A 26,999-nucleotide genomic window follows, 5' to 3' on the forward strand; every position below is an offset into this window, starting at 1 on the left:
GCTATACCAAATGAGCTAACAAGCCAACTGGGAGCAGGCCGTTAAGTTGATTCGTGATAAACCCGTGATGATAAATCAGAGACGATGAATATATGAAGTTCATATATTTTGAACTGTGGTTATAGATACGTATGATGCACGATCCTCGTAGCAAAGAACGGTATTTATGCCATAGCGAAAATCAGACCTGAAAAAAAAGCTTCATATTGAATGACTGCCTCGAAAGAAAACCCCAATGCTTCCATTTGCATTACTTTACCTACGTCCAATACTCCAGCATTCACCATGTCCTTAAAAAAGTCTATCCACCAACCTGCCCTACCTCTCCTGAAATAAGACCACCAAGCCTCGATTCGCTGGTTTGCAGGTGAAGAACCATACTTATGTGCTTTTTCTCCAGCAAATGCATCTTCTCCATTCTGTCGAAAGTAGCATTGCATTGCAGCCATCACGCCATTTTCTGTTCCACAATCAGTTCTTAGCAGAATTAGACACCTACCATTCCCTTATACACAATCTAAATAGAATCTAGCTACATTTTCTGGTTTATTGTTTGATCTTGTCACCGCCAACCAGATAATTATTAATTTATGTATCCGTCAATAGCACCATGTATGGGAAAGCCATAGAATTTGAGTTTATCATACCCTAGAAAGGTAAACATAATTCCATAATTCTTAAATGTTTACAAAATCATGGCGGAGTAGTTTACCAGTAGAATGGTATTTTTCACTCCAAAGTTTTAATTCTTGAACACTTCTATACAAACAATAAAAGTCAAATTAGCTAATCCTGAAATATTCTGACTTTTGAAATTCGTAATTCCGGCTCTTATTTCCAAACACCACTATCGTTTTATTTGCTGTTACAAATAAACTTACATTTTAAGCACAGAAAGCTGCCATAGCTATCCTAAAGTAGGTTACATACAGTATAAAGTGAGAAGGATTGGTGAGAGGCTTGTTTGTGTGAGAGTAATGTAAACATGTATGAATCTACACTGAATCAAGAAAGTATGTAAACATGGTTGTGATGTCACCGAGTCACCTCACCAAAACAAGGTCAGACAGGGCTTTCAAGACCTGTTAGGTGTCTGCTCCCTTAACTTTCCCTGAAAGCCCCTTCGAGTCTATGAAGAATGTAAGTTCGAATCATCCCACATAGCACCATTACTTTACCAACATAACTAACATAAGCTTGATAAACTACCATCCACGTGCCAGCTGAAGTTTGGACCGTAACTGAGATATTTCCTCCGAGAAAGTCTGCGCCTTCTTCTCTCCTGCACTCCCACTGGGTCGAATTCCCGTAAAATAGTTGCTACTAAGTGGCGAGGGACATGAATTTGATGTACTAGCCTCAAAGAATGCCACACTGCTCTGTATCCTAGTGATTCACCAGAACCACTGATTGCGTTCCTGACTATATCACGCAACTGGTCAACATCGACCTCGTTTCCTCTTCTTTTCAACCCATAATCTCGCAGCCTGCGTTTAAGAGTACTTAAACTTATTTTAATACCGTGGTAGTAGACCAAGAATTGCAAAATAACCTCATTTCAGTTTCATACCCAAGATGAAAATATTTTTGGATTAGCGATCGTTCGTCGTCCGCCATTGCAACATCAGTGCTCTCCCCAGTATCTTATGGATGCCAATGCGCGAGCACGACTTTTCATTTTTAATTTGCAGGTTGTATTTTTAGTTTGCAGCAACATTTTTAATTATTTGCATGTGTGACCCTTCTGGGCCATTTTAGATTTGCATGTACTATATTTAATTTGCAAGTAATATTTTTAGTTTGCATGTAAAATTTTTAATTTGCATGTACCATTTTTTATTTGCAGCATTATTTTTAATTTGCAGGTAATATTTATTAGTTTGCGGCAACATTTTTAATTTGCATGTGTGACCCTTCTGGGCCACCGTAGGTTAACCACGATTCATAACTTTTGGATTTTATTTGAGGTCTTTCCCTTTTTACGAAGCTGCTTTCTTTCAGTGATTGTTGTTTGACCATATTTGTTTAAATAAAGCTTGTCATAATTTAAGGAGGATGTTCAATCTCAGTATGTATATAACAAACATAATACCCCATGGAAAGTGCGCGCGTAGGGTGTTTAAACACTCGTTGTTTTGCATCAGAAATCTCACTCGTTCACTTCGCTTACTTGTTCGATTTCTGATACGCCACAACTCTTGTGTAAACACCGTACGCGTGCACTTTTCATGAAGTATTCTATATTCACTTATTGAAATGGATTGTTCAAAAAGTGGAAACTGTCATTTGCAAACTTGCGAAGTTTCTTGTAAATCTGATGTTATCGACGTGTGAAATTTTCACATGAGGGCGTAAGAAACCATTCAAAGCTTCGCTAGGGGGGGGGGGGGAGGGCGGAGGTGATTAGGGTATCCTTTGGTTCTCAGGAGAAAAGAGGAGATAAGTCGTCCCCAACAGAGTATAAAGGGGAGAATACAGAAAATAGATAGCCAATTAACTGTCTATAAAGGGGAGGGGGTCATGAAATTATTAGAGAGCTTTATGGGGGGGGGTCAGGTAAGTTTTATCGTGAGACAACTAAAATCCTCGAAACTCCTTCCAATCCCCCCCTCCCCCCCACGGGCAGTAAACAAAGACCGGTCCCCAACGGGCAGCCAATGAATCAGGTAGATCAGAACAATACTACTGAGACTCCAAGGCCGGGTTATTCGATCCAGTTCTTGTATGAATTTTCTAGCCACGCCGGTGTTGTCAATATTGAAACGAAGGCATCCATCCAAACCTAATTTTCATTTTCATCCAGTTTGTGTAGCCCGAATTTCTGAAATCCCCTCTAATCTAAACTTTAGGAAGTCGGCTGGCCCTGACGGAATATCACCCAAGCTGTTTAAAATTGCTGTTCCAGTCATAGCCGGACCTATGACTAAACTTTTCAATTATTGTGCTGACGTAAGCGAGAGGCTATGTCAATGGAAACTTAATAACGTCACCCTGTTCATAAGAAAGATGAAAAAACATCTAAGAAGAATTATTGCCCCGTTAGTGTTTTGTCAGTTATACCCAAGGTGTTTGAGAAATTAAAATTTGATCAATTATACAGCGTATTCACACAAGTCTTTTCGAATAATGTCAGGGCTCCTGCCAGGGCATTCTTGTTGTTTTGCTTTCTTGAAGCTAACTGACGATTGACGCCAGCCTCTTGACAATAAAAAGGATGTGGCAGTGGTCGCTATTGACCTCTCCAAAGCGTTTGACTCGACTTGCCATAATTTATTACTAGCAAAAATGCGGAAAGCTTACGGCGTTCACGATTCTGTAATAAAGCTCATTCAGTCATATTTTTCAGGCCGCTTTCAACGAGTAAAATGCAACGGGAAGGTGTCCGACTGAGTGCCTCTTCGCTGTGGATCGAATGTCGCATGGGAGCCTTGTAGGTGCGCTTTTTTTTTATATCTTAGTGAATGATGTCAATTACTCTTCCTTCCTACGTCTGTATGCTAATGACACAACGCAATATATAGCCCATGAGAGCCCCTGCACACTTGAATCTACACTGAATCAAGACATGGAGAGATTAACCCTCTGGTTCACTGCGAATTATCTGCAAGGAAACACTATTAAAACTCAGGCAATGACACTGGGGAAATCTCAGTAACCCTACAATCTTTTTAGTGGTGATAAGTCCATCGAAACTAAACCAACTCTCAAGATTCTTGACATTACATTGGATCTGGATTTTCCTTTCAAGCCCCACGTTGCAATCATGCTGAAAAAAGCGTATGTTAAGATAGCCGCACAACGGAGGATTAAGCGCTTAGTTCCTTCAGACGTTATGATTTCTCTTTCTAAAGCCTACGTGTTACTGCATTTAGGATACTGTTGCCCACTACTCTTAGGCATGTCTATAGCCTTGAAAAAATAACATCGAACGTACAATCATTATGCGATCAAGACATTGCTAAATCTAGGTACTTCGGCTGCCTATGACTTTTGCCTCGCAATGGCTGCTATGATCTATGGACACGCTTGAGCAAGGACGTACCCTGCAATCGATTAATATTTAATTTTTTTAATGTTTTAAACTAGATGGCCCAAATGAAATCTCCCAATTTTTTACACCTCAGCTAACTAAATGCAATTTACGAGGCTAAAATGTTGCGCAACCTCCATATCACAGCCTTGTCATGCAAGACTCCTATTTGTACATGATTGCCCATATTTGGCATCAGTCATCAGCTGTATCCAAATCCTCGACCTTTAGCACAATTTCGTGCTCACCTAAATATAATGTTAATTTCACAGGGTGCCAGTGTATGAACTGTGTCTAATTTTATCCATTTTTAGATTTTTACATACTCTTGGGCTAGTTTATATTTAATAATTTAATCAGTTTCTAATTAGGATTAGTTCATTTTTTCTATTTTTGATGCATGTACAAAGGATTTTTAGTTTTTTCTTTCTTTTCATGTTTTCTTAAAAATTTTTCCAAAAATCAAGAGGTACTTAATTGTTCGGTTTTTTTTTTTTGTATATTTGTATATGCATAATTCACATTTTTTCTTGTTTTGTATTTTTTAATTTCTCCAGCGTTTTTAACATCAGCCTCTGGCTCAATGGATTTTGTAAACACTTCCCACGTCTTCGACACTAAATAAATCATTTATTCATACATTCATTTATTCATTACCGGGAAATTTGATTTCGGATCTGAAAGCTTTAAAAGAAAATTCGGTTTAATTCTTTTTGTCAACAGTTTGAAAAAATTGGGAAATTATCCCAAAACATATATACATATATATAATTAAAGCGGCTTTTGAACAGAGAAATATCAAAAACTGCATTAAAATGTAACCCTAGGTTAGCGCTAATCGGCCTTCGAACAACTGGCCCCAGAGCTTTTTCTTTCGTTCCTCTTATTTTGTTTTCACGTTGTTTTTATTCCTGTCTTTAATCATAAATTTTATTGGTCTAATTTCTCTTACGTACACGAGTTGACAAAAGCATGCATGCTGAGAATATGTAGATGATTTATTGCCTTAGGGTCAAAATAAAAACTCAGATGTATAAGTGAACAACGGAGGGAAGTTTAAATGTTCAATATCTGCAAGGATTTCACTAATCATCATATGCTAAAGAGTCCCGAACTGTAGCAAGGAAAGCTGAACTGATTTATAAATGAACTCGAGCGGTCTAGCAGGATACAGAGATTCGTACTTTTAATTTAAGCTCGTTCGGCTCCATTTGGGAGCTACAAGTCGTCACTTAATCAAAAGCTGGTTTAAAGCTATCAATGAACGAAGGCATACGTACTGATCAATAATTAAATATGTCATTTGGCCTCTTCGCATAAAACGCCTCATTATCGAACTTATTGTGGCCGGGAGCATTTTTCAGGCGCCATAAGCCATCACTTATCAGTTGTTCTGTGCACGAGGGAGAGCATTCTGGGATTTACTTCGAATCTTTGGAATTTTCAGGAAGACAATGTATCTTTGGTGCCAGCTTTTAGTCGTCCTATCGGGTAAGTGCCTGATTTAAATTAAAGTATTAGTAAAAGATGAACAGCTCGAGACAGGGACGTAAGAAGATGTAATTTGTGAATGAATTTTCGACTTTGACCACAAAGTAGGCATCCTCCTTTTATTATTTTAGAACAAACTTCTTCCCCGGAGACAAAATTCAAATTTCGCATAGTGATTACAATTTTGCAAGAAAGAAAGATTTTGTGCAACGAGCAACTGGAAAAATTTAGTTTCCCTTGATTTTAAAAAAAATTAAAAATGCGAAACATTTCTGCTCTACATAATTATCATTACAAGCTGTTATTAAGGAAACAGTAATAAACACAGGGAACAATTCTGTATGAACAATTAAAAATTTCACAGTTTCGATTGAAAATTTTAAGCTCTGCTTCGGTTAAAATTCTTAAAATTTTAGGCGATTTTGGACTGGAAGGACTGGATATTCGCAGCGCTTTCACTTTTAACAAATTCAAATTTCTAAAAGCTGTAATCGACGAAAAAACCAAGAGGGATAATGGAAAATTGTGGCACACGAACAGTAATAGCTTGGAGCTATAAATGATGACTTTTCTCATCTCGTCTTTGATTAAAAAACACTAAGAAGCTTTTTTTTTATTTTGAAAGAAACCAATCTGATTATTTTTCCTCGTTGCTTCCTCCTCCAAAACTCTGTAATAATAAATACATTTGTCTATTTATGTTTTGGAGAATAAAAACATCTTCCCTTCGCATAAATTAGAAAATAATTCGGCAGATGACTCTTTCGATAAAACTATTGAGATTTTTTATTTATTCAGATGACCATCGGTTTTAACAAGAGTTTTTGTTTAGGCTGGTACAAGCAAAGGCCTAGTTTATAATTAAAAATGAAAATTTTTCAACCTCGAAATAAAAACTGAGGCTGCTGTTGTGGAGAGGAATGCCGCGGGATTTTTCTAAGATAACCTTTTTTCTTTTTTTCATCAGAATAAGTAGTGCGAGTGGCATCATTACTAATTAAGTGAAACAAATGTGTTAATCAGAAACAACACAAAGCCGCAATAAAGAAACATGCAATTGAAATAATTGAACGCTTTTCTTTCTTTTTCTATTGCATAGCACTCTCTTATGTGAAGCTAGTTCTCTCTAATGGTAAGTACTGGAAGTTTTTCTTTTTTAGTAAATGCACGCAGAGACCTTGCTCAGTCGAGTTTGGCAAAATTCCCCAAAGTATACAAATTGAGCAAAGTGACCAAGTCTAAATTGAAGAGACCTACTAAACATCTTTAGAACATAGCTAGCAGAGTCGCGCAACCAAATTCATTAAACGTACGTAAGCGTGCTCAAAATCCCGATAGTGCACACTGATAGCATCAGCAAATCGCTTGGCCAGAAAATTTTTTTTCGCGCGAGCGGCCATTGTTAGCGCGGGGAAAAATAATATATTTCGCGACAATAATGGATACAAACAGAGACTCGGCCAACTAGTCCCAAAACGAAGACAATTTTTCGACCTTTTCCCTTGGGCTAGAGTTCTTAAATGAGGCAGAGAAAGAGAAAAACAACTGAAAAAGGAGACTCGGCATCAGCGCCGTCACGATTCGCTTCAATTGATACTGTTGTCCGTTTTTCGCGTCAGATTTGATGCAAAACTCCACCGGCTATGTTGTAAAACAATTGGTTCATGCTTTCAGCTGTGCACTATCGAGTTATGGAGCACGTGGGAAGTTTGGAGAGCACATAAGAAGCTAGAGTTGCCCTCGGCTATTGCCTCGGGCAACTCTCACGCTTCTCTCGTGCTCTCCAAACTTCCCGCGTGCTTCATAACTCGAGAGTGCACGCTAAAGCATGAACCCCAATTGTTAATTATTTGGGCACCTGTTTCTAAAGGACGGCTCTTCATTTCAACTCTTCAAATATGCTTTGAAAAGTAAATACTCTACAGGAGATGGATTACTGGTTGAAAGGATGGAGGAACAGTTGTAACGAACCATTAACAACCCACTCGGGCGGCTTTCTTTCCAGGAGCCAATTTTAAAGAAGCAATATAATGTTTCCTCAGTTTCACTGAGACGGAAGAGGATTCGTCCATTGTTTTTTTTCTTCCTTTTTTTTATATACGTTTGATGCGTCTTCGATCATTAGAACTTTGAAGTTTTTATAATGAGGGACTAGCTATTATTTGTCGCCAAGGGGGGAGGGGTCGAATTATTTTGGTTTTCAAGGGGAAGGGAGGGGGATCAACTTTCGCTAACAGATTGTAAAGGGGGACTATAGAAAGTTGACTGCCAATGAGGATGGGGGGTACAAATTTTTATATTACCACGACCAAGAACCTCCCCCCCCCAGGAGATGAATAGTGGAAGTTGACGTCAGTGGAAGAAAGGAGGCTACCAGGGAACTGACGAACACATATTGGGATCTTCATTAACGTGTATCGTGTTGTATAGAATATAGATCTCATTATTAATGTTTCAATTAGATGGGTCCATCACCGGAATAACTTTCAGAGCGAGGACGAGTTTCATCGCGTACCATTTCAACAAAACCTCTTCTTTCCCGGGGGTCACATTCAAGCTTGAATTCTCATCAACAAGCTGCAAGGGAGACTTGATATTAGTGACGAGTAGGGACACTGATAACTTCTTCAAAATTGTCTTAGACAATGAAGTTAAGGCTACCTTTCATTACAAACTTGGAGATGAGAACATTAGTGTATCAGCGACACTTCTTGCAAACAAATCATTCTGTGATGGACATAGACATATCATACAGTTTGAACGATATGGAAAAACAATTAAGTCTAGTATTGATGATGGTCAAGAAGTACAGGAGAACAGGCCAGGAATCACATTCGTAATCTTTAGTAAGCCAGACAAGATTGTCCTCGGAGGAATCTCAAGAAACAAGTTTGACGGCTGTGTTTACAGTGCATCTGTTCTCTTCTACTGGAAAAAAGACACGAGTGGAAATGTCCGTGTAAATATTATAGAGCGCTATCTCAACAAAGATCCTAGTGTTCGGTCTGGCGCAGTGTTTGTTGGAGCTTGTCCTGATTCTGCCGGAGTTGGTGATCACAAAAACCACGGTAAGCCAAATATTTAAGTCCACGAAACCTGTACAGCAAACAACAAAGGCATTCCTAGTTGTCCAATAATTCTTTATAAGAGAGAAGTCATTAATTATCACCTGGAGTGGGCGTAAGGGAAGGGGGGGCGTTTGTATGATTCTGGTTGTGTCGCGATAAAATTTTCCTGATGCCCCATAAAGATCTGTGATATTCTTATGACACCCTCTCGTTGTTGGGGTGAAGTCTTTTGTGAACAGCATCTTTGACCGTGCGAGTATACCAGTGAAGATCATGATCGATAAACGTAACCTCATTCCAAAGCAGATACCAACATATATGCATTATGCGGCAGAAGTAAACACTTCAGTGACAGAATTATTTTTGCTATTAACCAGATTTTCCAGGACGTTTATTCAAAAATTTACGAATTTCTACTCCTCCCTCTGATAAACGATCACATAAGCAAATCCTAAAGCGGAATAAAGTCATCTTCCATGGAGTGTCCAAAATAGTCCGGGATTGCTTTGATTTAGTTTTGTATCAGACTTTGATTAGTCCAGAAAACTCATGCGCCCTCTAAACCGATCAGACGCCAAATAAAAACCAGACGTGACTTGGTCGCCTGCGTTTTCCCGCGCTTTTGGTAGTTTGCCTATTTTTTGAGTCCTTATTGGTTAATTATGACGCAAACCTTTGCAATGATTGGCCGTCGTGGTTTCTTTGATTTTTTTTTACAACAATCAGTTTAAAACGCGTTTTCATGCATAACTTACGATACTATTATAACATTCCAGAATGCACGAGTTCCAACACAAATATCTCTATGACCGACAAGCGTGGTGTTATTGCAAGTCCTCGACTGGAAAACTCAAGTCACATCAGTGAATGCTTGTGGCGCATCACGGCGCCTGGCAATCATCGTTTGAAGTTCACACTGCTGTTCTATAATGTTAGTAGTTTTGAATCCTGTTCTAACAGTGAAATCATTGTCTATGACGGCTCATTTCGTTCCCCAAATATTCTGGAAAGATTCTCTTGTCCCAAGTCGAGCACAGCGTTGTTCACACGTGGTCAGCATATGATGGTCAAGGCACGTCTTCCAACGCAGGAAAAGTATCTTGATTTCATCGCCGTGTATGAAGTTGTGGGAATCGACGCAGGTACGTAAGTAGCTTACTTCATAACAAATAGACAGATCAAAAACCAGAGTGGGATCAAAAGATTAGCGTTCACGTGATATCAACGTAGTAATTCGACTTAGGGCCTTCACTCGCATAAGTACGTCGTTTTCAGTGAACACCCCTTCAAATTTGGTTTTGTTGATGTGCACCTATTTGGGCGAACACCCTATTTCAATAAGCGTCCCTTTTCTGTTTCAGTGATAGCGCTGGTACATTCCCTAACATAATCATGCAAATATTCACTGTAGTTCAATTTTGTTCCTTGGATGGTTTCTCCTTTTTTCTTTCTAAATAAACATCAAAGCGTTGCTCGTACAATCTGCTGTCCCTCAAAAAAGAAATAAACGCTGTTTCAACTAAGCGCCCCGAATAGGCGCCCCGGCACTAAATCGAATCATTACGGTAAGCGTGAAAAAAAAAATCAAACCATCATGGCGTTCTCTGCGGTCCAGTGGTACGAAGGTCTGAGGTCTGGGCCCGGTTCTAAGTTTCGATTCCTCTTGTAGACTCATTAATTATTCTTAGTTCCTCTTCATGACGTAAAAACATCTTTCCTTTGAGAAAATGTTTTCATTCGTATTAATAAAAAAAATAAACTCTGTCCTTAATTTGGATCCAGTTCTCTAACCGATATGTGGACCTTCCTCCCCAGGACCTTGTCCAAAAAACAGGAACCTGAGTGGCATGTCTGGAACGATACAGAGTCCAAACTTTCCAAATAATTATGAAGTTGAGCATGACTGCTCCTGGATAATATCAGCGCCACGTGGTAAGCACGTGCTCTTGTCGTTTAACAAAACTGAATTCCACATACATTCGTGTAATAACACCTGTGAGTGCGACTTCCTTGAAGTCCGTACCGGAACTACTGCAGGAGGAATTCTTCTGGGGAAGTTTTGTGGTGATGTCTCTCCGTCTCCCATCTACATCAGCGGAAGACATATGTGGCTGCGTTTTGTCAGTAATAAGTTCTCAAATAACAAAGGATTTCGTGCAACGTTTGAAGCCATCAGACCACTAAAAGGTACGTTACCTTTGGAAATGCAATTTATAACTGTGATTATGGGCTGTTACAGCTGCAATCGGCGGTCACGGTCACAAGTCCGACAGAAAATCTCTTTGTGTCGCACGTTTTAAAAATTCTTACCGCTCAGTCTCATTTTGAAAGATGGAAGCCTGGTTAAGGAGAGAAAAGTTTCCCCATCGCATGAAGGTGAAACATTCTTCGGTAAGAATGGGTCCTATCTACTTATTAAGCAAGTAAGCTAGCTCTCTCACCTAGTGCAAGCTGTTCACGACACAAAACTACTCCTAAGAGTCCTTTTTTTCACAGTGTGGGTATACTGATTTAGGTAACACAAAATAATTGCCTTATAAGAATTCGGTTTGGATTTAGGTGAATTCATTCGGCGGTATTAGGGGTTGGATAACATTACAAAAAAAAAAAGAAAAAAAAAAAGAAAAAGAAAAGAAATAGAAAAGCAGCTGAGGCCATGGCACATATAATATCAGCTCTCTATGTCACCCTGGCCAATCGTAAGAAAGGAAAATACCTTAATGAGCCATTGAGAACTTAGAGTAAAAACAAGCAAACTACCTAAAGCGCGGGAAAACGCGGGCGACCAATTCGTGATTGGTTTTAGGATCAGAATCTGATTGGTTAAGATGATGGTGCGAATTTTCTGAACCAATCACAGAGCAAGGTAAGGAAAAAATAAAGCAGTCGGCTCGGACTACTTTCGACTCTCAATGTTTCTTTATTTACTATTCCTATCTACATAAGGTTTCTATCACCTCTTTCTTTAAATAGACGAATGTCCACGGAACAAGACGTTTACAGCTCATAAAGGCTTTATCCGCAGCCCGCGGTCTCCTTTAGATTATCCCGGCAATATGGAGTGCATTTGGAGAATCCAAGTTCCAGAAAAATCCAGAGTTAGCTTTGTATTCTCAGATCCGATCTACTTTGACCCAAACTGTACCGACGTATTAGAAATTAGAGATGGATTTCATGAAAACAGTCCACCACTCAATCGGTATTGCGCTTCCTCGGCCACTCCTGGGACGATTGATTCAACGGGAAGAGAAATGTTTGTGCGTTTTAAGTCAGACGGCTACATACGAGATCTTGAAGTTTCTGCGGCAGGGTTCCGAGCCAGTTACTATGCTGTGGGTATTAAGTCAGGTATGCTTCGGGTTCGCTTGCCGTTCGATGACAAAACATACAGGTGAAATATTTCAGTGGACGCCTAACGCAACAGCTTGTGCAGATTGTCAGTCAACATCATAGTGATTGAGGAGTGTTAGAATTGTAGAGTGAATCTAGTTGGTAAGACAGTCAAACACAACGCTCCGCCCTTCTACTCTACTCAAAGCACATTACTAACATTTATTTTGTCCATTCTTAGGTGCCGACACGTTCAAGACAAGCTCTTCTTCGAGTTATGTTTTTTTCTTAACTTTCGTTTTGACTTCCTTGTTCTTAAGATGACTGAGCACAAAATAATACTCCGACTGAGTCAGTTATTCCTGTGTTGATCGTTATTCCTAGTTTCTACTCTTCTATCAATTCAGCAACGATACGAAAATCATTAAACAAAAGTAATTACTTATTCTTTCTCTTGTTCAAACAAACTGCTATCGTGGAGATGTGCTTCAGACCTTGGAGATAAGAGTTCAGGTGATGAATGTACAGTGTGATCAGTGGGTCTCTGCGGCCATCGACAGAAAACAGGATCTCGTTATAATCTGTGGAAAGTTGATCGATGGTTCGTCGAGTAAATTTTTGATGCGGAACTTGGATGCAGCACGGTGAAACACAACAGCATCCATCGTCAAAAATGAATGAAGCAGGGTCTTGCATAACTCTTTCCACCTTCCTGGCTAATAGCAACAAGCTCGTGGTGTTGGTGCAAAAACACGAAACTGTTGATTCCAACAAATTGACGGAGCTAAACCAGTGATGGGGACAACTCCGGAACAGCAAAGCATCTCGAAGCTCCGCTAATAATGTCAGGAAACATTCTTCTATGTTGTCCTCCATCCAGAAAACAACTGGTACTTTTTCAAGAGTATTCAAGAAAATGGTTTCTATGTGGTAGGAACTAAGTTTAGGCACCACAGGTTGAAGATGGTCTTTCAGGATAATTTTCAGTGCCAAGAAACATTTCCTTGCTGTGTCTGAGACAAGTTTTGAAAGCTCCATTTCTGCAAGGGAAAACGAGAATCGCCAGATTGTTTTGTTTTTGTCGCTTGGTGCTGGTTTGGCCACCAGACGGCAGCCAAGTGACATGATTTCCTTTTCATTTGTTGCACTAGGCCAGTACCTTGGACGAGACGACCAATCACTCATTGGTGGCCACTCAGGGCAACGGATACAGATGGTAAAGTCAGCCTCGAAAAGTGGAGCAACGCGAAGCTTCATAGTGGGTCCTTTGGAGCTGAACTTCCCCTTGGGGGTGGAGTCGACTATACCGCAACAACATGTCTTGCTTGGTAGATTATCCACACGCATGTTTTGAACAGGAGCAATGGCCTGCAGTCTGTGTAGGTTTGAACTGACGAATGCTTTCCCCAGGCTATGAGTAAAGTATACAAACTGGGAATGTCCTGTGAAGCCTTCCCTCCCACTGAAAAATGGCTCAATAAGGAAGTCATCCTGACCAGAAAAGGAAGCTTTTTCTCTCGAACAGCAAAACATCACGTCAAGGTCGGCATCTAATGGATTTAAGAATACCTTTGTTGGCGTTGCCTTCCATCCTTTTCCCAGAGCACTCTGAATGTCTGATAGATAGGGTGAAGCGTTTTTTTTTTTAGCTATTGAAATTGTTGTTCTGTTGGAATTGCCTCGTCGACAGACAAAATGATAGCTAGAAGAGGAACTGAGGTTCTTCCGGTAAAAATAGCTATTCTGTGGCCACATGTGACGGGAAATAATAAAACCTGCAATTAAAAAAAAAAAATTTCTGTCGGTAGGTACATGAATCAGTAACTTTGCTTTAACTGTGAAGAACGTTCTGGTGACTCTTCATTTATTTACTTTCGGACATTGCCAGGATAAGTGGTTGCTGGTGTGTCGACTATTCTGACACGTGACATCGTGTTCCCTTCCTAAGCGTGATGAATTTTTCATCTGAAACGTATCGACAAAGAGAAACCGTGTGAAGTGGTCATGGAGAAGGAGCCCCTTTAGAAACAAGATCAGGGATGTTCGTGTAATACCTTACCTAGAAAGGAAAACAATCTAAGCGAGCACAAGGATTTCGTTGCCAGTGGGGGAAAGGAGGGTAGCTTTGACGGCTGACGCTACCACGTAACCTAAAATATATGTTCATAAACTCTTAAAACAAAGCAAATCAAAAGAATTTTCATAAAAGGAATATCTAATTGTGTCAGTACAGTCCATGTTAAATGACCGACTTCACAGCATCAATTAGGATTGTGAAATAAATTAAGTTTAAATAAAATTGTCCATACCAAGCACTTTTGCAGCATCCACCTTGTAATCCACAAAATCAAGAAACCCATAAAGAGCAATGCAAAAAAAAATAGAACATGGAAAAAATGGACACCGGGACTTCGAAAAGCTTTGGTGTACGCGTGTAAAAATTGCAAAAGGTGGTTATACAGGTGATGGTTGGCAGTAGGAGAGTGAAGACAGTAGACGCACCGACGCAAATTGGTAGCATCCTGCTAAACATACATACATACATACATACATACATACATACATACATTTATTTGGTAAAGCAGGTTAAGTTACATACAATGGCAGCAAAAAGCTGATGTGGACCATCCACATGGTCGCGACCCTAGAAAAGCACATCAATGCTGTAAAAAGAATGTTGAGCTCTTTTTCATAGTAAGGGAAAACTAGAACTTCCTGAATGGTGACTATAAGAATGTTCCAGAGGACTGGACAGATGCGGGAGAAGGTGGAAACGCCTTTGATGGTCTTCAAGAAACAAAACGGGTTAATGTTTACTTAACCTAAGTAAACAACAAAATAAAAATTGATTTTACAAATTGAATTTAGCACACAGCACCCATATAAATGGCTTTAATGACACAGTTCCAAGGCGCCAAGCACAAGCGTTAAAACACAATAACAAGAAAGTATAAAAAAAAGGGCTTTTTTTCATTGAATCAAAGTGGTCTCTGTTCTTATGGTCCTTGCTCCTTTTCCAATGCGCTACTTCTTATACGTTTACGTCGCCTTAATTTTAAATAACTATTTCATGCCTACGATATGACTGAACTAACTGGACTGACTGGACTAGCTGTTTTTTTCCATGCTAACCGACCTGATATCACTTGTTTTCTCTTCTGCTGGTCTGCTTATTTCCGCTTGCCGCAAAAGGCGCAAAAAAAATTCTGGACCGTGTTCCGTATTGAAAATAGCTGGACCGGTATTAGGAGAACGCAATTAGCCTATCAGATACCGGCCCGCCGAGGTGCTGTCGAACAACCAACCGAATGCTTAATAAATGTCTATGTTCTTGAGATACGAATCTCGTAAACTCCTTTGCGAACCGTTGGACGTTTAATATCAAGTTGCGTTTTTGACCATTGACGGTAGAAATTTATCCTTTCTCACGGTTGACGGTTAAATTCTAGGCCGTTTGACGGCTCGCAGATGTATTAATAAAAATACCCTTTTCAAAATGGGCCTTTAAAGAGCATGTTGATGTCCTTTCCGGTTGATTCAGTCACGTGTATTGCGATGCTCTTTCGGGGAGACAGGTTTTTATGCAGTGGTCTCCTGACATGACGAAAATACCTTCTTGTTAACCTAAACCCCAATCAAATCCCCCATTTCAACTGCATTACACTTACAACAGTTTATCTAATTTCGTCAAGCCTTTTAACTTGTCAGGAAAAGACGTAGTCACCGATATCGCCTTACCATCGCTTTAAAAATTACGCGTCTTGCTGTTTTTTTCTTTTTTTTTTTTTTTTTTTTTACAAAGCAGACTCGGCTGTTTTCAAACAGGACATAACAAATACAACGATAGAAAAGCCACATGACTACATGGTGACACGGCTCGCTCGAGTTTTTCAAAGCGGATTCGCTGATGTGATCGATGGAAATCGATAAGCACGACAATCAAAAAGGTTAGCCGACACATAAATCTCCAAGCCGAACCCGCTCTCGATAAGAAATTGAAACTTATCCGTAGCTTATATCCACTTCGAAGACAAAAGATCGTAACGGTTAAAGTTCTAATGGTGCTAGATGTCTCATATACATTCTGCTAGACGCTATAGTAACCTCTGTCCGTAACCTTTTAACAAATTCAAAGTAAGCGGAATTGAGTCCCACCAAAGCTGTTCGTCCAATAAGGGCAAAATCGATTGGGATGTCGATTGCGGTCGATTAGGATCAATCAGTGATCGAGTATCGAAAATGTCAATATGTATCGTAAACAAATGACGTCAGATGTTTTCAAACTTTATCCACAAAAGACTCAAAGCTGTGAACAAGACAATATAAAGTTACATCTCCATCAAATTATTCTTGGCCTGAAAATAAGCCATATTGACCATTCACTCGCTGGAACGCACGCAATTTACAAAGTACCCAGGCGTCATGATTGACGAAACTGTATCTTGAAAATATCGATCGCATTTCATTTATCTGATCTCATATCTAGTAACAATCTCTCTATACAGCAACTGAAATGAATCATTGATAACTTAATATTTCCATATATTTCTTATGGCATGTTAACTTGGGGCAACGTAGACAAGACACACATAAGGAAACTCGAGTGAAACAATTTTTTTTTTGTTTGCAACAACAGCTGGTATAGAAACAGAAAATGCCTCGCCCTTGATGAATTTTCAAACAGTAGACGATATTTATCGTCTTCAAGTTCTGATGTTAATGGAAAAAAATCCTTCTGCCCTAAGTATTCAACAACATGTTTCAATGTCCAATATGATCATGACATACATGGCTACAACAAAAGATATGCAGCTGAACAGGATCTTTACAAGCCTAAAGTGTGAACTTATGCGGATAAACCGTCAATTTCTTTCATAACAATCGATATTTCGAATGACCAGCCACCCTCTTTAAGAGTCTCAAGTAAAATTGCATATCCAAAACAATATAAACGTCAGAAAAGAAGAAATTAAGCAACCTTCCTCTGCAATATAAACTTCAGAACCTTATCTCCTTCGAACCGGCGCTGTTCGAGCAACAATTAAAAGTTTGATCGATGAATCGAACCAGTAGGTCACTCAACCGCTTTTGTAACTCATGGCAGAGAAACCAGGAGGCTGATCAATACAGGCATAAATGCATTCATTTTCATGTTTTTAAACACAGTCACATGTTCGTACTCATTCTCAGGGACTCTCAAATTTTAGTTCACGTGATCGTTTGAAGATAGAGAAATTCGTGCTGATCTTCTCTTTATTGAGAGGGTGCACCTCTCCCCGGTTTGACATTCGAATCAGTGCGCCACGCCTGCCTTCAGTAAGCATGTTTCTAGTTCTCCCTGGTGAATTAAAACGCCCACTACAAATCGTTTGAAGTGTAGAGCAACTCACACGCTTCTCTGAGCGTCTCGATCAGGTACGGCTGCGCGCTCAAAGTTAGTTCCTTTATAAACAGAAGTCCTCTCCAAAACTTCAAGTTTTGTTTGAAAGCTCGGAGAGGAGACATGAAGATGATTCAACAAAACAGGGTGAAAACGTTCTCTTGAACAAATCATAATGTTTTTTTTTTCTTTTTCGTTTTTTGAATCAGTTTATGATGCATGCAACGAGAATTAAAACGACGGCAAAGAATAATTTCAAGAAGAATCGAGGTTATAAAGTTTCTTCTGTGCATCATGTCTAGCTATGTAAAGCAAAGAACTTGGATATTGCAATAACCTGGCCCTCAGTTTTGAAACAAACCTTTTTCATACAAACATGTGACGGGTTCAAAAAACATGATGCTTCGTATTCAATACCTCAACATGCTTGCTCATGACATTCTTCACAAGCGCCACACAAAGGGACTTTTATATTTTCAAATATGTCAAATATCATCCCTCGTCCAAGTTCCTATTTAGCCTTCCTATACTCCATCTGTTTACAGCAGCACTATTCGGTTTCACTTTCTCGGAAAACTCGAGATAGATCACATCTTTTATTCCAGAAATGTCAGAGGACAGATCACGGAATACAGAAGCTGAGGCCATTGCGATGATGACGAACATCAATTTCATTCGCAATTCCGGGTGTTGTAAAGTTTAAAGAAATGCGTAAGGGTCATGATCAAACGCTTCGGTGAGAACTCTAGATACTGAGTTAATGGGCAATCTTGGAATTAATTGATCATTATGCCACATCACACAACTTGAGCACATTTGTCGGAAAAAAATAGCTATTCATATTAGTTACAGAACTGAAGATACTTTTCTGAGAAGTAAGTGGGAGTTTTTCGTCTCTATCTTTTGTAGCGAGGAAATAAACAAAACAAACAAAAATGTTAGTACTTGTGAAACTTAATCGCATTTAGAACCGTTTAAAACTCCTTCTTTTGAGCTAAGATTTCAACAAACAAACCAATAATTTCCTTATTTTGCCCTACTAGTCGAAGGAATCAAGGCGGCAATAAATGTTATTTGCACGCACTGTCTTTGAATTGAAAGCAGAATAGTGTCACAAAGATTAAAATACTGTTACACGACTATCTAGATTTACTACCGACAAAACTTTAGTTTGTTTACTAAAGCAAAAATTGATAATAATAAAAATTAAATTTTTTATTTTCTTGAAATTCCTTCTTTTGTAACTTTAATTTTAGGATATTCCGTCATTCTGCACCCGAGACATGCCACCATTCCGCCGATCCGCCGATCCACCGTTCACCATTCTATCATTCTGTTGAATAACTCAAGGTATCGTGTTTCGCAGCTTGCTCGCCTCGCAAAGTTATCGGCCTTTATCGGCATAGGTCGCTGACTGAGACAGTAAAATGCTCCCTTTTCAGAGAGAAATTTTTTTTTCAAATCTGACATGCTGTGCAGATCACGTGTATTGAGATATTTCTGGGAGGAAAAGTTTTGATGTCAATTATGCGTCGGTGGATGCCACTGTAAGATTATTTTGGATGTTTATCGTCTTTTGTACTGTCACGTTCGGCAAGAACTGAAAAAAACTTTATCATCGGATCTACATAATTTACTGGTTTAAACGGCGAAATGCTCTCTCTTCAAAGAAAAAATCATCTTCTGAACTTTATGATGCACCGATCACACCTATTAAGATATTTCTGCATGAAAAACTTCTCTCCGAAAAAAACAATAAGTCAAGCACTGGGAAACATCGTGTCAAAATTGGATCAAGATCTATTGTTACACTCACTCACTCGCTCATCTCGACAACGTATGTGGCTTGACCTACTATAGGTGGCCGTAACTACAACAGATACAACAAAAATTGTCAGTGAGATGTATTTCACTGAATAGAGAAGTTTGTTTGCAAACTAAAAATTGAGATGGTTTCGCTGAGTAGTTGTCGGGTACTATTCTGAAGATAATTTGGGGCGGTCTGTGTAAATTATTCAAATTACAGTTACAATACAGACGTGTCTACACACATTTGCGGTTCTTTGAAAACCCTATGGGATTTAACACTATGTTCCTCAAAATCTTAACCCTTTATCCAGACGAAAACAGCTCAAAAGCCATACCCGCTCCAGGGTTGGGGCGGCCAACACCTTCATTGCCTATCATGCAGGTAGCACCCCACTCTCCCTGGGGCTACGCATCGCGTTTATTTTGATATTTCATTTATTATCTTTGACATCCTAAGAACTTCATAAGAACTCTGCTGTCTTGGCTCGGTACCCTTGAATCAAACAGAACGTGACGGAATTCGAAAGATACAATTTAACTCTTCCGGTTACTCCACGACTGCATCGTGATTTTGACAACTTCTCGACAGAGGAATTTATGTAAATATAGTTGTATGAAATGATTGTTTACCTGAAGTATGCGACTTGAATTTGTGCCTTTATCATCTACACCAGCGGTAGTTAAGGTATATAGTCCAAAAGTACATTTGGTCTGTTCATTGACCTCTAGCTCTGTGGGTCCTACCTTTCGTTGTGATGTGCACGCGTCAATTGCTGTATTAAAATTAACAGGAATACAAACTACCGCTATGAAACTTCTCTTGATATTTTTTCTTATGGTGACGGTTACCTCTCTTGCTTCTACAGCCGGTAAGTGTCTTTGTTGTGAAGTGTAATTCTTAATGTTATGTAACAATTCGACCGAAATTTGAGAAGCGAATTTATCGACCGGCAGGTATGCACCGGGGGACTGTCTAATAGTAATGTATGGACATTTCAGCTTTCGCATCATCTTTATTAATTTGTTTCCTTCTTTTTAATTTTTTTTTATTATCAAATCACTTTGCTTCGACAGAACCATAACAGGATATGAATTCTGTTTCAAAGGTTATTTCTAATTTCGTTAAGTAACTAGCAAGCGTGATGAAAGGCAAATGATGTCGCCATTTCGTAAGTTCAAAATCAAACAAGCAGGAAAGTAAATATGAATGTCAAAAGTTTAAATTCGTACCTTTTTAATGAAAATGCGCTTTCAGTACAATGAAAAAACCGTTTTCAGTGAGGCCAGCCTTCCTTAGTAGAATGGCGGTTTGGCGTGCAACGACAAGTTTGTTTAAAATTGCTCTGGACCTCCAAAACCATTTAATGCGTTGAAGTATCGCTTATCACTCGAAAGTGACGAATTTTTCTCATTGAATTTGCTTGCTTTCTCATCGAAACTAAGCTTCGTGCGACATCTCCTTCATCACTTAGTAAGACAGGGTGATTTCGTTAGGAGTAAAGCCAATTTCATATTTTTTCAACAGGGGAAAAAAGAATCTAGAATGATATTTGCCAAGTTAATGTTGACATATCTCGTCACCACTAATTCGCATCTACAGTCCAAAAATAACTATGGTTATCAACCATGCTTTGGGGTAATAATGATATTTATATGCAATAATGCATAGAAGCGCGCGAAGTTAAATTTACTTTCTGTTGACAAAATATGAAAAAGAGATACGTTTCCCGTCTCGTCACGATTGTGGAGCAGTTGAACTCCTCAAAATGTATCAAACCTCAGACCTCCACCATTGAACCACAGAGAGTGCTAGATTCGATTCCTTATGAGGAATCGAAATCGTGGGGGCAAGCACATATTCTAGCCGGCGAGCGAATTAAGTGAGTGTGCCAGTGGACCGTGAAAGGGTGATGGGTGACAATTGATTAATTTTCCGTGACAAACCTTCCGCAAGCTCGCTTCGTTCACAGGCCCGAAACCCTCGCGATTCGCCGCTTGCGCCGCGCTAGAGAGAGCCCGACTGCAGGCTATAGAAAGAGGAGGGAAGGGGTGGGGGGGAGTGTTGTAATACCTGCCGAAAAATTATTTTCGTTAAAAATGCTTATAGTGGACAGATAAACAAAGATTCAATCTATTAACCGTTCGCCGGGACAAATGAAGTGGCCTTTCTAGAAAGGGATGGAATTACAGATTTCACATTTACGATAAATATAGAGTTATTTGATAAACTGAGAATTGAAATGACAAAATTGGTGAGACGTAGTTAAATTATGCTAACTGATTTCCGACTCTTCACCTCTACTCTGAGCCGTGATGAAATACATTGTTCACATTCATTTGTCCTGTAGGGGAAGATATCAAATGCTACTTTTGTAAAAGTCGAGTCTCGTTTAAAGACTGCGATGAGAACAAGAGACGTGTGCAGTGTGGTGGAGAGTTTGGGCTCAACAGATGCGTTAAGGCACACATCAAGGCTTCCAGGCAGATACAAGAAACCTACCAGCGGGGTTGCCAGAGTGCAAGTGCATGTGATGCACATCCGTGCAAGGCTCGTGGTGACGACACCTGTCAGGTGCATTGCTGCACTGGAGACTATTGCAACAAATCTACCACGCGAATGGTCAGCGGTACCATACTATTCATATTTTCAGTGCTTGTTGTTCTGATGGGTTGACTGTTTTAAGACATTGCGTGACCTAGATATCGACTGTGTCTTTTGTTGTGGTTTTGTATTTGTCTTTTAGGATAACTTTACGTACACGTTCCGTGGCTGTGCAAATGTGTGCGGTTACATTACAGCGGTCAAACGTCGGTCATGTTTGATGGATCAACTGTGGCCGACCGCGCGAAAAACTACGCGCGCAAAATTTTAATGATGGAAACGATGCCTTGAAAAATAAACGAAAGAGGAAATTGAAATGTTTATGGATTTAAGTAAAAGGCAACAAAAGTAGGGAAAAGGAAAACTCGAAACTTTTCGAACACAAGGCTTATTCAAGAATTTAGAATTTAATTCATTCGCCATGGGATTGGCAGGAGAAAGGAAGAGTACTTTCGTCCCAATTGACACCTAACCCCTTTGTACCCACCATCCCACTCCGGGGAGTAATCTCGTGCGTGGGAAATTAACGTCTCCTACCTCCAACCCTACAGGAGACAGGACCTCCATTTATTCGTCTCTATCCGAGAAGACTAGAATATCTAACCATTTCTTGATGTTATAGAAAGGTAGCAAATTCTTCTCAATTATTTTAAGACCTTGAGTGTTGGTCCGGCAGGGACTCGAACCCTCGACCTCCCGCACAACAGTCCAGCGCACTATCCATTGTCCCCACAGGACATCCATACCTGTTTATTTACCATTCTGTTGTGAACTTTACCAAAATACTTATACGCTTTTAAAACACCGTGACCTACTGGCTTGCGTAATTGTGAGACAACTTGGTTCTGACAGCCTGAATGCACCCACCCGGCCCATAGTAGCCATTACAACGTTCGCACATTCGTGGACGTGTGACAACTGTGATTTGCGGCTCAGAGCTCTTTTTTCAGCCCTTGCACTCGCATAGGGAGAAAACCATAAATTATCCCGACTATTTTGCTACTTCTTGACTTTTAAGTATCTTTAGTCAGAGCATCATGTATCTCTGTCGTTAGTAAGACATGTTTCCGCGATGGAAGATTCTGTTGGATTCTGCTCAATCAGTGACGTTGTTCGCTCGAATTCCACAAAGCGACCGGCATTGCTTGCTATCTTCAGAAAGCACCACACGAGTACAACAAAAAGAAATAAACTTGTGCAGCCGATTCCAACAGCCATACTTTTCCAATGATCTGCAAAATTAAAAAAGATTTTTCTAATGTAGTCATCAAATCGCGCCCCGACAGCTCTGCCTTGCTTTTTACTTGCCTTCTTATTTGCTTTATATAAATTAGGAACTAAAAAACTTTGTTCATTTATCTGGTTTCCAATAGCAAATTTACTTAATGAACCAAAATTCACACGTGTTATAGCGATCACATACGCACGTACACACGTGCTAACACTCAGAAATCTAACAACGATACGACGGGATATCAATTGGCGATGTGTCTTCATTAATGAAATTAGATAGTTTGAGGGAGTTATAAAGTACACATAGCCTTTGTGGTGTCCGAAGTTTTGCCCTCTTCTTGTACAGTCATCCCAGCTGAAACACTTGGCTTATTCTAGGAAGTATTTAAGATAGAACCTTCTCCATTCAGGAGACACCCTCGAGACCAGACCAAGTGTCCCCTGACCAGAGGTGTCCCACAGAGATGTCACCCCTCCCCACAAAGATACAAATTTCCAGCAGTCGGCTCAGGCCATTGGCCTCTGATTCACTTCCTCTTATAAAGGTACTCCACAAAAATGTCCACAATACACTTACGAGACCAGTCGTTATAGGCGGGGTGGGAGAAGGGAGAGGAAGGGTGGGCTAGCGTTTTTTGGTTGCGTCAAAATAAAATTAACCTAATCCCACCTTAATGCCCTATAATATTCTTATGACGCCTCCCCCATAAGCCCCCCTTCCACCCCTCTGATGGCAGTTGATTGGCATTCAATTTTCCACAATCCATTAATAGTCTGTCGGCACTGACTCTCCCTCCATTTCCCCTGAAAACAATGTGATCCTCCACTCAAAATCTTCCACCCCTCCCCTCCCCCCCAGGTGATAAATAATGTCGGGTCATGTACCACACTATACAGTGTTTTTTACATCTGAAATGCTTATGACTGCCAAGTTCATAATCCTTACCAGAATTCAAAGGCTCAGTGAAGAATCCTGTCTGTGTTTTACTGGTGCATTCTTCTCTGTACAGGAGCTGAAAACTATTCATTTGTAGATCCCTCGTGGAGTTGTACCCAAAAGTTATCCATAGACTGTTTTCTATGGAGAAGATATCTAGAGGAGGTTTCTCATCTCCACAAAATCTCCCAATTGATGGACTAGAAGAACTAGGGCCGTCTCTGATCTCCAAAAGTGGTCCAAAACAATTCAGAAAGGAAAATGATTTTAATTAATGAGATTTGAACTTTGCATCCTTCACGAGCAAAAATTATCCATATGCATTTTTTATCAGTGCCACAAACAGCTGGACTTTTCGAACTGGCGATGAGTTGTGATGATGCATTTGCCTGCAGAATGAAAGGTGCTTCTGTAGAAAACGAAATTAGAAAAAGGAAATATGAGTTCAAGGAACAATACACAAGCGTATAGTTTGCATGATTTGCTTGTGCTTAGCTTTACTCGATCGAGTTGAACGTGGCTGTTCAAAGGCTGGAAAACACTGACAAAGGTATGATTGAAGCACGATGTTTTTCGCCTCGTCTTGAGACTAGAACAAAGAAAAATTCCGAGTCGTTATCGGATTCCGCGCTCCGATGCTTTACAACTGAGCTACAGACAGGAGAGCGGAATCGGAAGATCAGTCGTAGGTTTGATTCCTCATAGGGACATTGACATTTTTTGCTCAGTGTCCTACGCTTGTGACAGGACGCAAAAAAGTATTCAATTATCCAGCTCAAAAATTACCATCTTACTTAATCTAGAATGATATCTTCCAGATAAATATAATACATTTAAACATACTGCGCTAAAATACCTACATCCCATACTTATAAAATAATTTGGATCTATCAACAAAGTTGAAATGGTAAATTGGCCACCGTAACGATTACAAAAGCTGACGTTTCGAGCGTTAGCCCTTCGTCGGAGCGTATAGAGGAATTGTGGGTTGTGTGTGCTTTTAAAGGCAGAAAATGGAGATACGTTATTGGTGGGAACATGGCAAAGAGAAAAACACGAATAAATTATGTTTTTCTCGTTGCCATGTTCCCACCAATAACGTAGCTCCCTTTTCGGCCTTTAAAAGCGCACACAACCCACAATTCCTCTATTTGCTCCGACGAAGGGCTAACGCTCGAAACGTCAGCTTTTGTAATCGTTACGGTGGCCAATTTACCATTTCAACTTTGTTGATATTCCAAATTATTTCGTTACCCCCACCGACGCAGCCCCAAACAGTTTCTTTAGAAACTATCAGCCTTTATTCATACAAAGTACTTATATAAACATTCTTTGACTGTGGTATCAAAGTACCAATGACCACAAACTCACTTTTTTGTAGTTTCATGTAAGAAAAGCTGGCAGAGAATCCTTTATATTCAAGTCTCACATCCGATCTAAATTTCACCCACATGTGTCTTCCTTCTGAGTAAAGATTTGCTCTCTCTGTGTCACAAAATCTGCCAATAAGTTGACTGTTAGCCGTTGGGCCGTCCCTGACTTCAACGTAATCACAACGGCAAAGGGAACAATATTCCAACTCCATTGATGTTATTGCTAGTTTTACGTAGCCGCCTCTTGGCGCAGTTATCATCCAAGTGCAAACTGTTCTCGGTTCATACGGAGATTGTGGAAATCCTGGACTCGTCAATATTCCTTTGTATGTCGTGAGGTTTCCATCATTTGGACATTTAACTAAAAACAGAAAATTGTATAGACTGGAAAGTTATATGAAAGAGTTGAAAATCAGTTGATTACTAATGTAAAATTTGGTAAACAGTAACAAATAACACTTAACACTTGGAAAAGTTTAAACCTAACTGAAACTAAAATAAGCTACAATATAACATTTTTTAGTATGAAACATTGCCAATTTTTCCATAATCGTGTGGACGGCAGTAATGTGAGAAAACTATGGAAGAAATGACACAAACAATGCTCCTCAAAGACAACGAAACATTATCCTTCTTCGCTAACATTGCCCGTATTGCATGGTAACCAGAACTCTAACCCTTTAGAATGAGCAAGAACAACTGATATTTATCCATTTATTTAGTCAGGCTGGCTCAGTCCAGCTTTATAGCTAGTTTAAATGGGGGCCTGTATAAACAATGTGCTATGTGCAATGTGCTCCTTGCAAAGACCGAAGTCTAGACGGAATAATGGTTACCAGAAAACTGCCACTCGCTCACCTGTCCCGTGTCTTTGAGACCCTATATCAGCAATCAAGCCTGCATACAAAAACAGAATGCCAAATATCTTTAAAAAATCCTCATCATAACCTGCTGGGGTGTCCTTTCAGGAACATGGGAAGGGATCCACAGAATGATATAACCCGTGGGGCCCACAAATATTTCACACCAAGAAAAGACGATCAGAGAAAACCGCTTTTAAAAATTCATTAAAATAGTCAGCTGCAACACAATCTCCCACTTTAGGTATTTATCGCCTCAATCGCCTATGGGCATTCGATAAAACTTATCGTTCATACCATGTGTTCTCTTTACTTGGAAAGTAAGACCCACGCCTGTGCGAACTACTTTTTCCTTCTGTTTTCAGATTCAGTGGAGGAATCAAAGGTAACTTTTAAAACAGCCACAGAATACGTGGCCCATATCAGTGGTTTTTTCAGTGCCCACAAATAAGAGCAAAATCGGTCTTTTTGAAAAAGTTTTATTCAGAGTTAGTTCGCTCGAAAAAGTTCAACTTTTCAAGATTCATTATGTAATAATATTACTAAGACTTAGTAAGCTTTACCCCTTTATTTGTCTGGAAACGATTTTCTCAGTGGGGAAGTTAAAAGAATTTAGCTCAATGTATTATGATATTGGATTTCAATCGATAATGCATTACATGACGCACAGATGCTTGAAATATTTTTCAAAGTTTCAACTTATATATTTAACGTTCACAATATTTGGATCGATATTGTTTCTAAGCAAACACTAAGTGGTTTAGACGGCAATTAGGCAAAGTAAACAGAAATTTAAATTTAAATGAAGTCTATATGAAAGGAACGACTTTGAAAATCAAGGGATTTAGTTCTCTTTAATCCATCAAAGATATGTTCGAGGAGAGAA

General features: G+C 39.5%; 3 protein-coding genes and 2 pseudogenes across 5 annotated transcripts; 2 read left to right on the forward strand and 3 right to left on the reverse strand.

The window, feature by feature from the left end:
• Nucleotides 1-40: 40 nt before the first annotated feature.
• Nucleotides 41-2,019, reverse strand: LOC148723198 (uncharacterized; annotated as a pseudogene).
• A 3,036-nt stretch (nucleotides 2,020-5,055) lies between these two features.
• On the forward strand, nucleotides 5,056-13,714 carry LOC111333256 (tolloid-like protein 2). The gene is made up of 7 exons (XM_022938799.2): nucleotides 5,056-5,521; nucleotides 6,621-6,653; nucleotides 7,984-8,589; nucleotides 9,366-9,731; nucleotides 10,405-10,776; nucleotides 11,563-11,937; nucleotides 12,161-13,714. Exons 1-7 carry the CDS (start codon nucleotides 5,485-5,487, stop codon nucleotides 12,241-12,243), a joined length of 1,872 nt encoding a protein of 623 aa, XP_022794534.2. The 5' UTR covers nucleotides 5,056-5,484; the 3' UTR covers nucleotides 12,244-13,714.
• On the reverse strand, nucleotides 11,488-19,866 carry LOC111333257 (uncharacterized). Of its 2 annotated transcripts, none has more exons than XM_022938800.2 (2): nucleotides 19,739-19,842; nucleotides 11,488-14,741 (listed from the first exon to the last, which is right to left on the reverse strand). In XM_022938800.2, the coding sequence occupies exon 2, from the start codon at nucleotides 13,672-13,674 to the stop codon at nucleotides 12,358-12,360; it is 1,317 nt and encodes a 438-aa protein (XP_022794535.2). In that variant the 5' UTR covers nucleotides 13,675-14,741; nucleotides 19,739-19,842; the 3' UTR covers nucleotides 11,488-12,357. The 2 variants fall into 2 exon arrangements, 1 of the variants encoding a protein (XP_022794535.2); XR_015991442.1 differs by lacking the exon at nucleotides 11,488-14,741 and adding an exon at nucleotides 14,796-19,169 and having other exon boundaries at nucleotides 19,739-19,866.
• Nucleotides 19,746-22,027, forward strand: LOC148723199 (uncharacterized). Its single transcript, XM_088732380.1, has 2 exons — nucleotides 19,746-19,977; nucleotides 21,457-22,027. The coding sequence occupies exons 1-2, from the start codon at nucleotides 19,746-19,748 to the stop codon at nucleotides 21,780-21,782; spliced, it is 558 nt and encodes a 185-aa protein (XP_088588506.1). The 3' UTR covers nucleotides 21,783-22,027.
• Nucleotides 22,028-22,469: 442 nt separating this feature from the next.
• LOC148723200 (tolloid-like protein 1) lies at nucleotides 22,470-26,534 on the reverse strand (annotated as a pseudogene). Its single transcript, XR_015992060.1, has 5 exons — nucleotides 26,526-26,534; nucleotides 26,112-26,214; nucleotides 25,252-25,614; nucleotides 23,890-24,289; nucleotides 22,470-22,942 (listed from the first exon to the last, which is right to left on the reverse strand). The product of XR_015992060.1 is annotated as a tolloid-like protein 1 (transcript).
• Nucleotides 26,535-26,999: the final 465 nt, after the last annotated feature.

Source organism: Stylophora pistillata, chromosome 9 (assembly GCF_964205215.1).
Source record: "Stylophora pistillata chromosome 9, jaStyPist1.2, whole genome shotgun sequence".
Lineage (NCBI taxonomy): Eukaryota > Metazoa > Cnidaria > Anthozoa > Scleractinia > Pocilloporidae > Stylophora > Stylophora pistillata.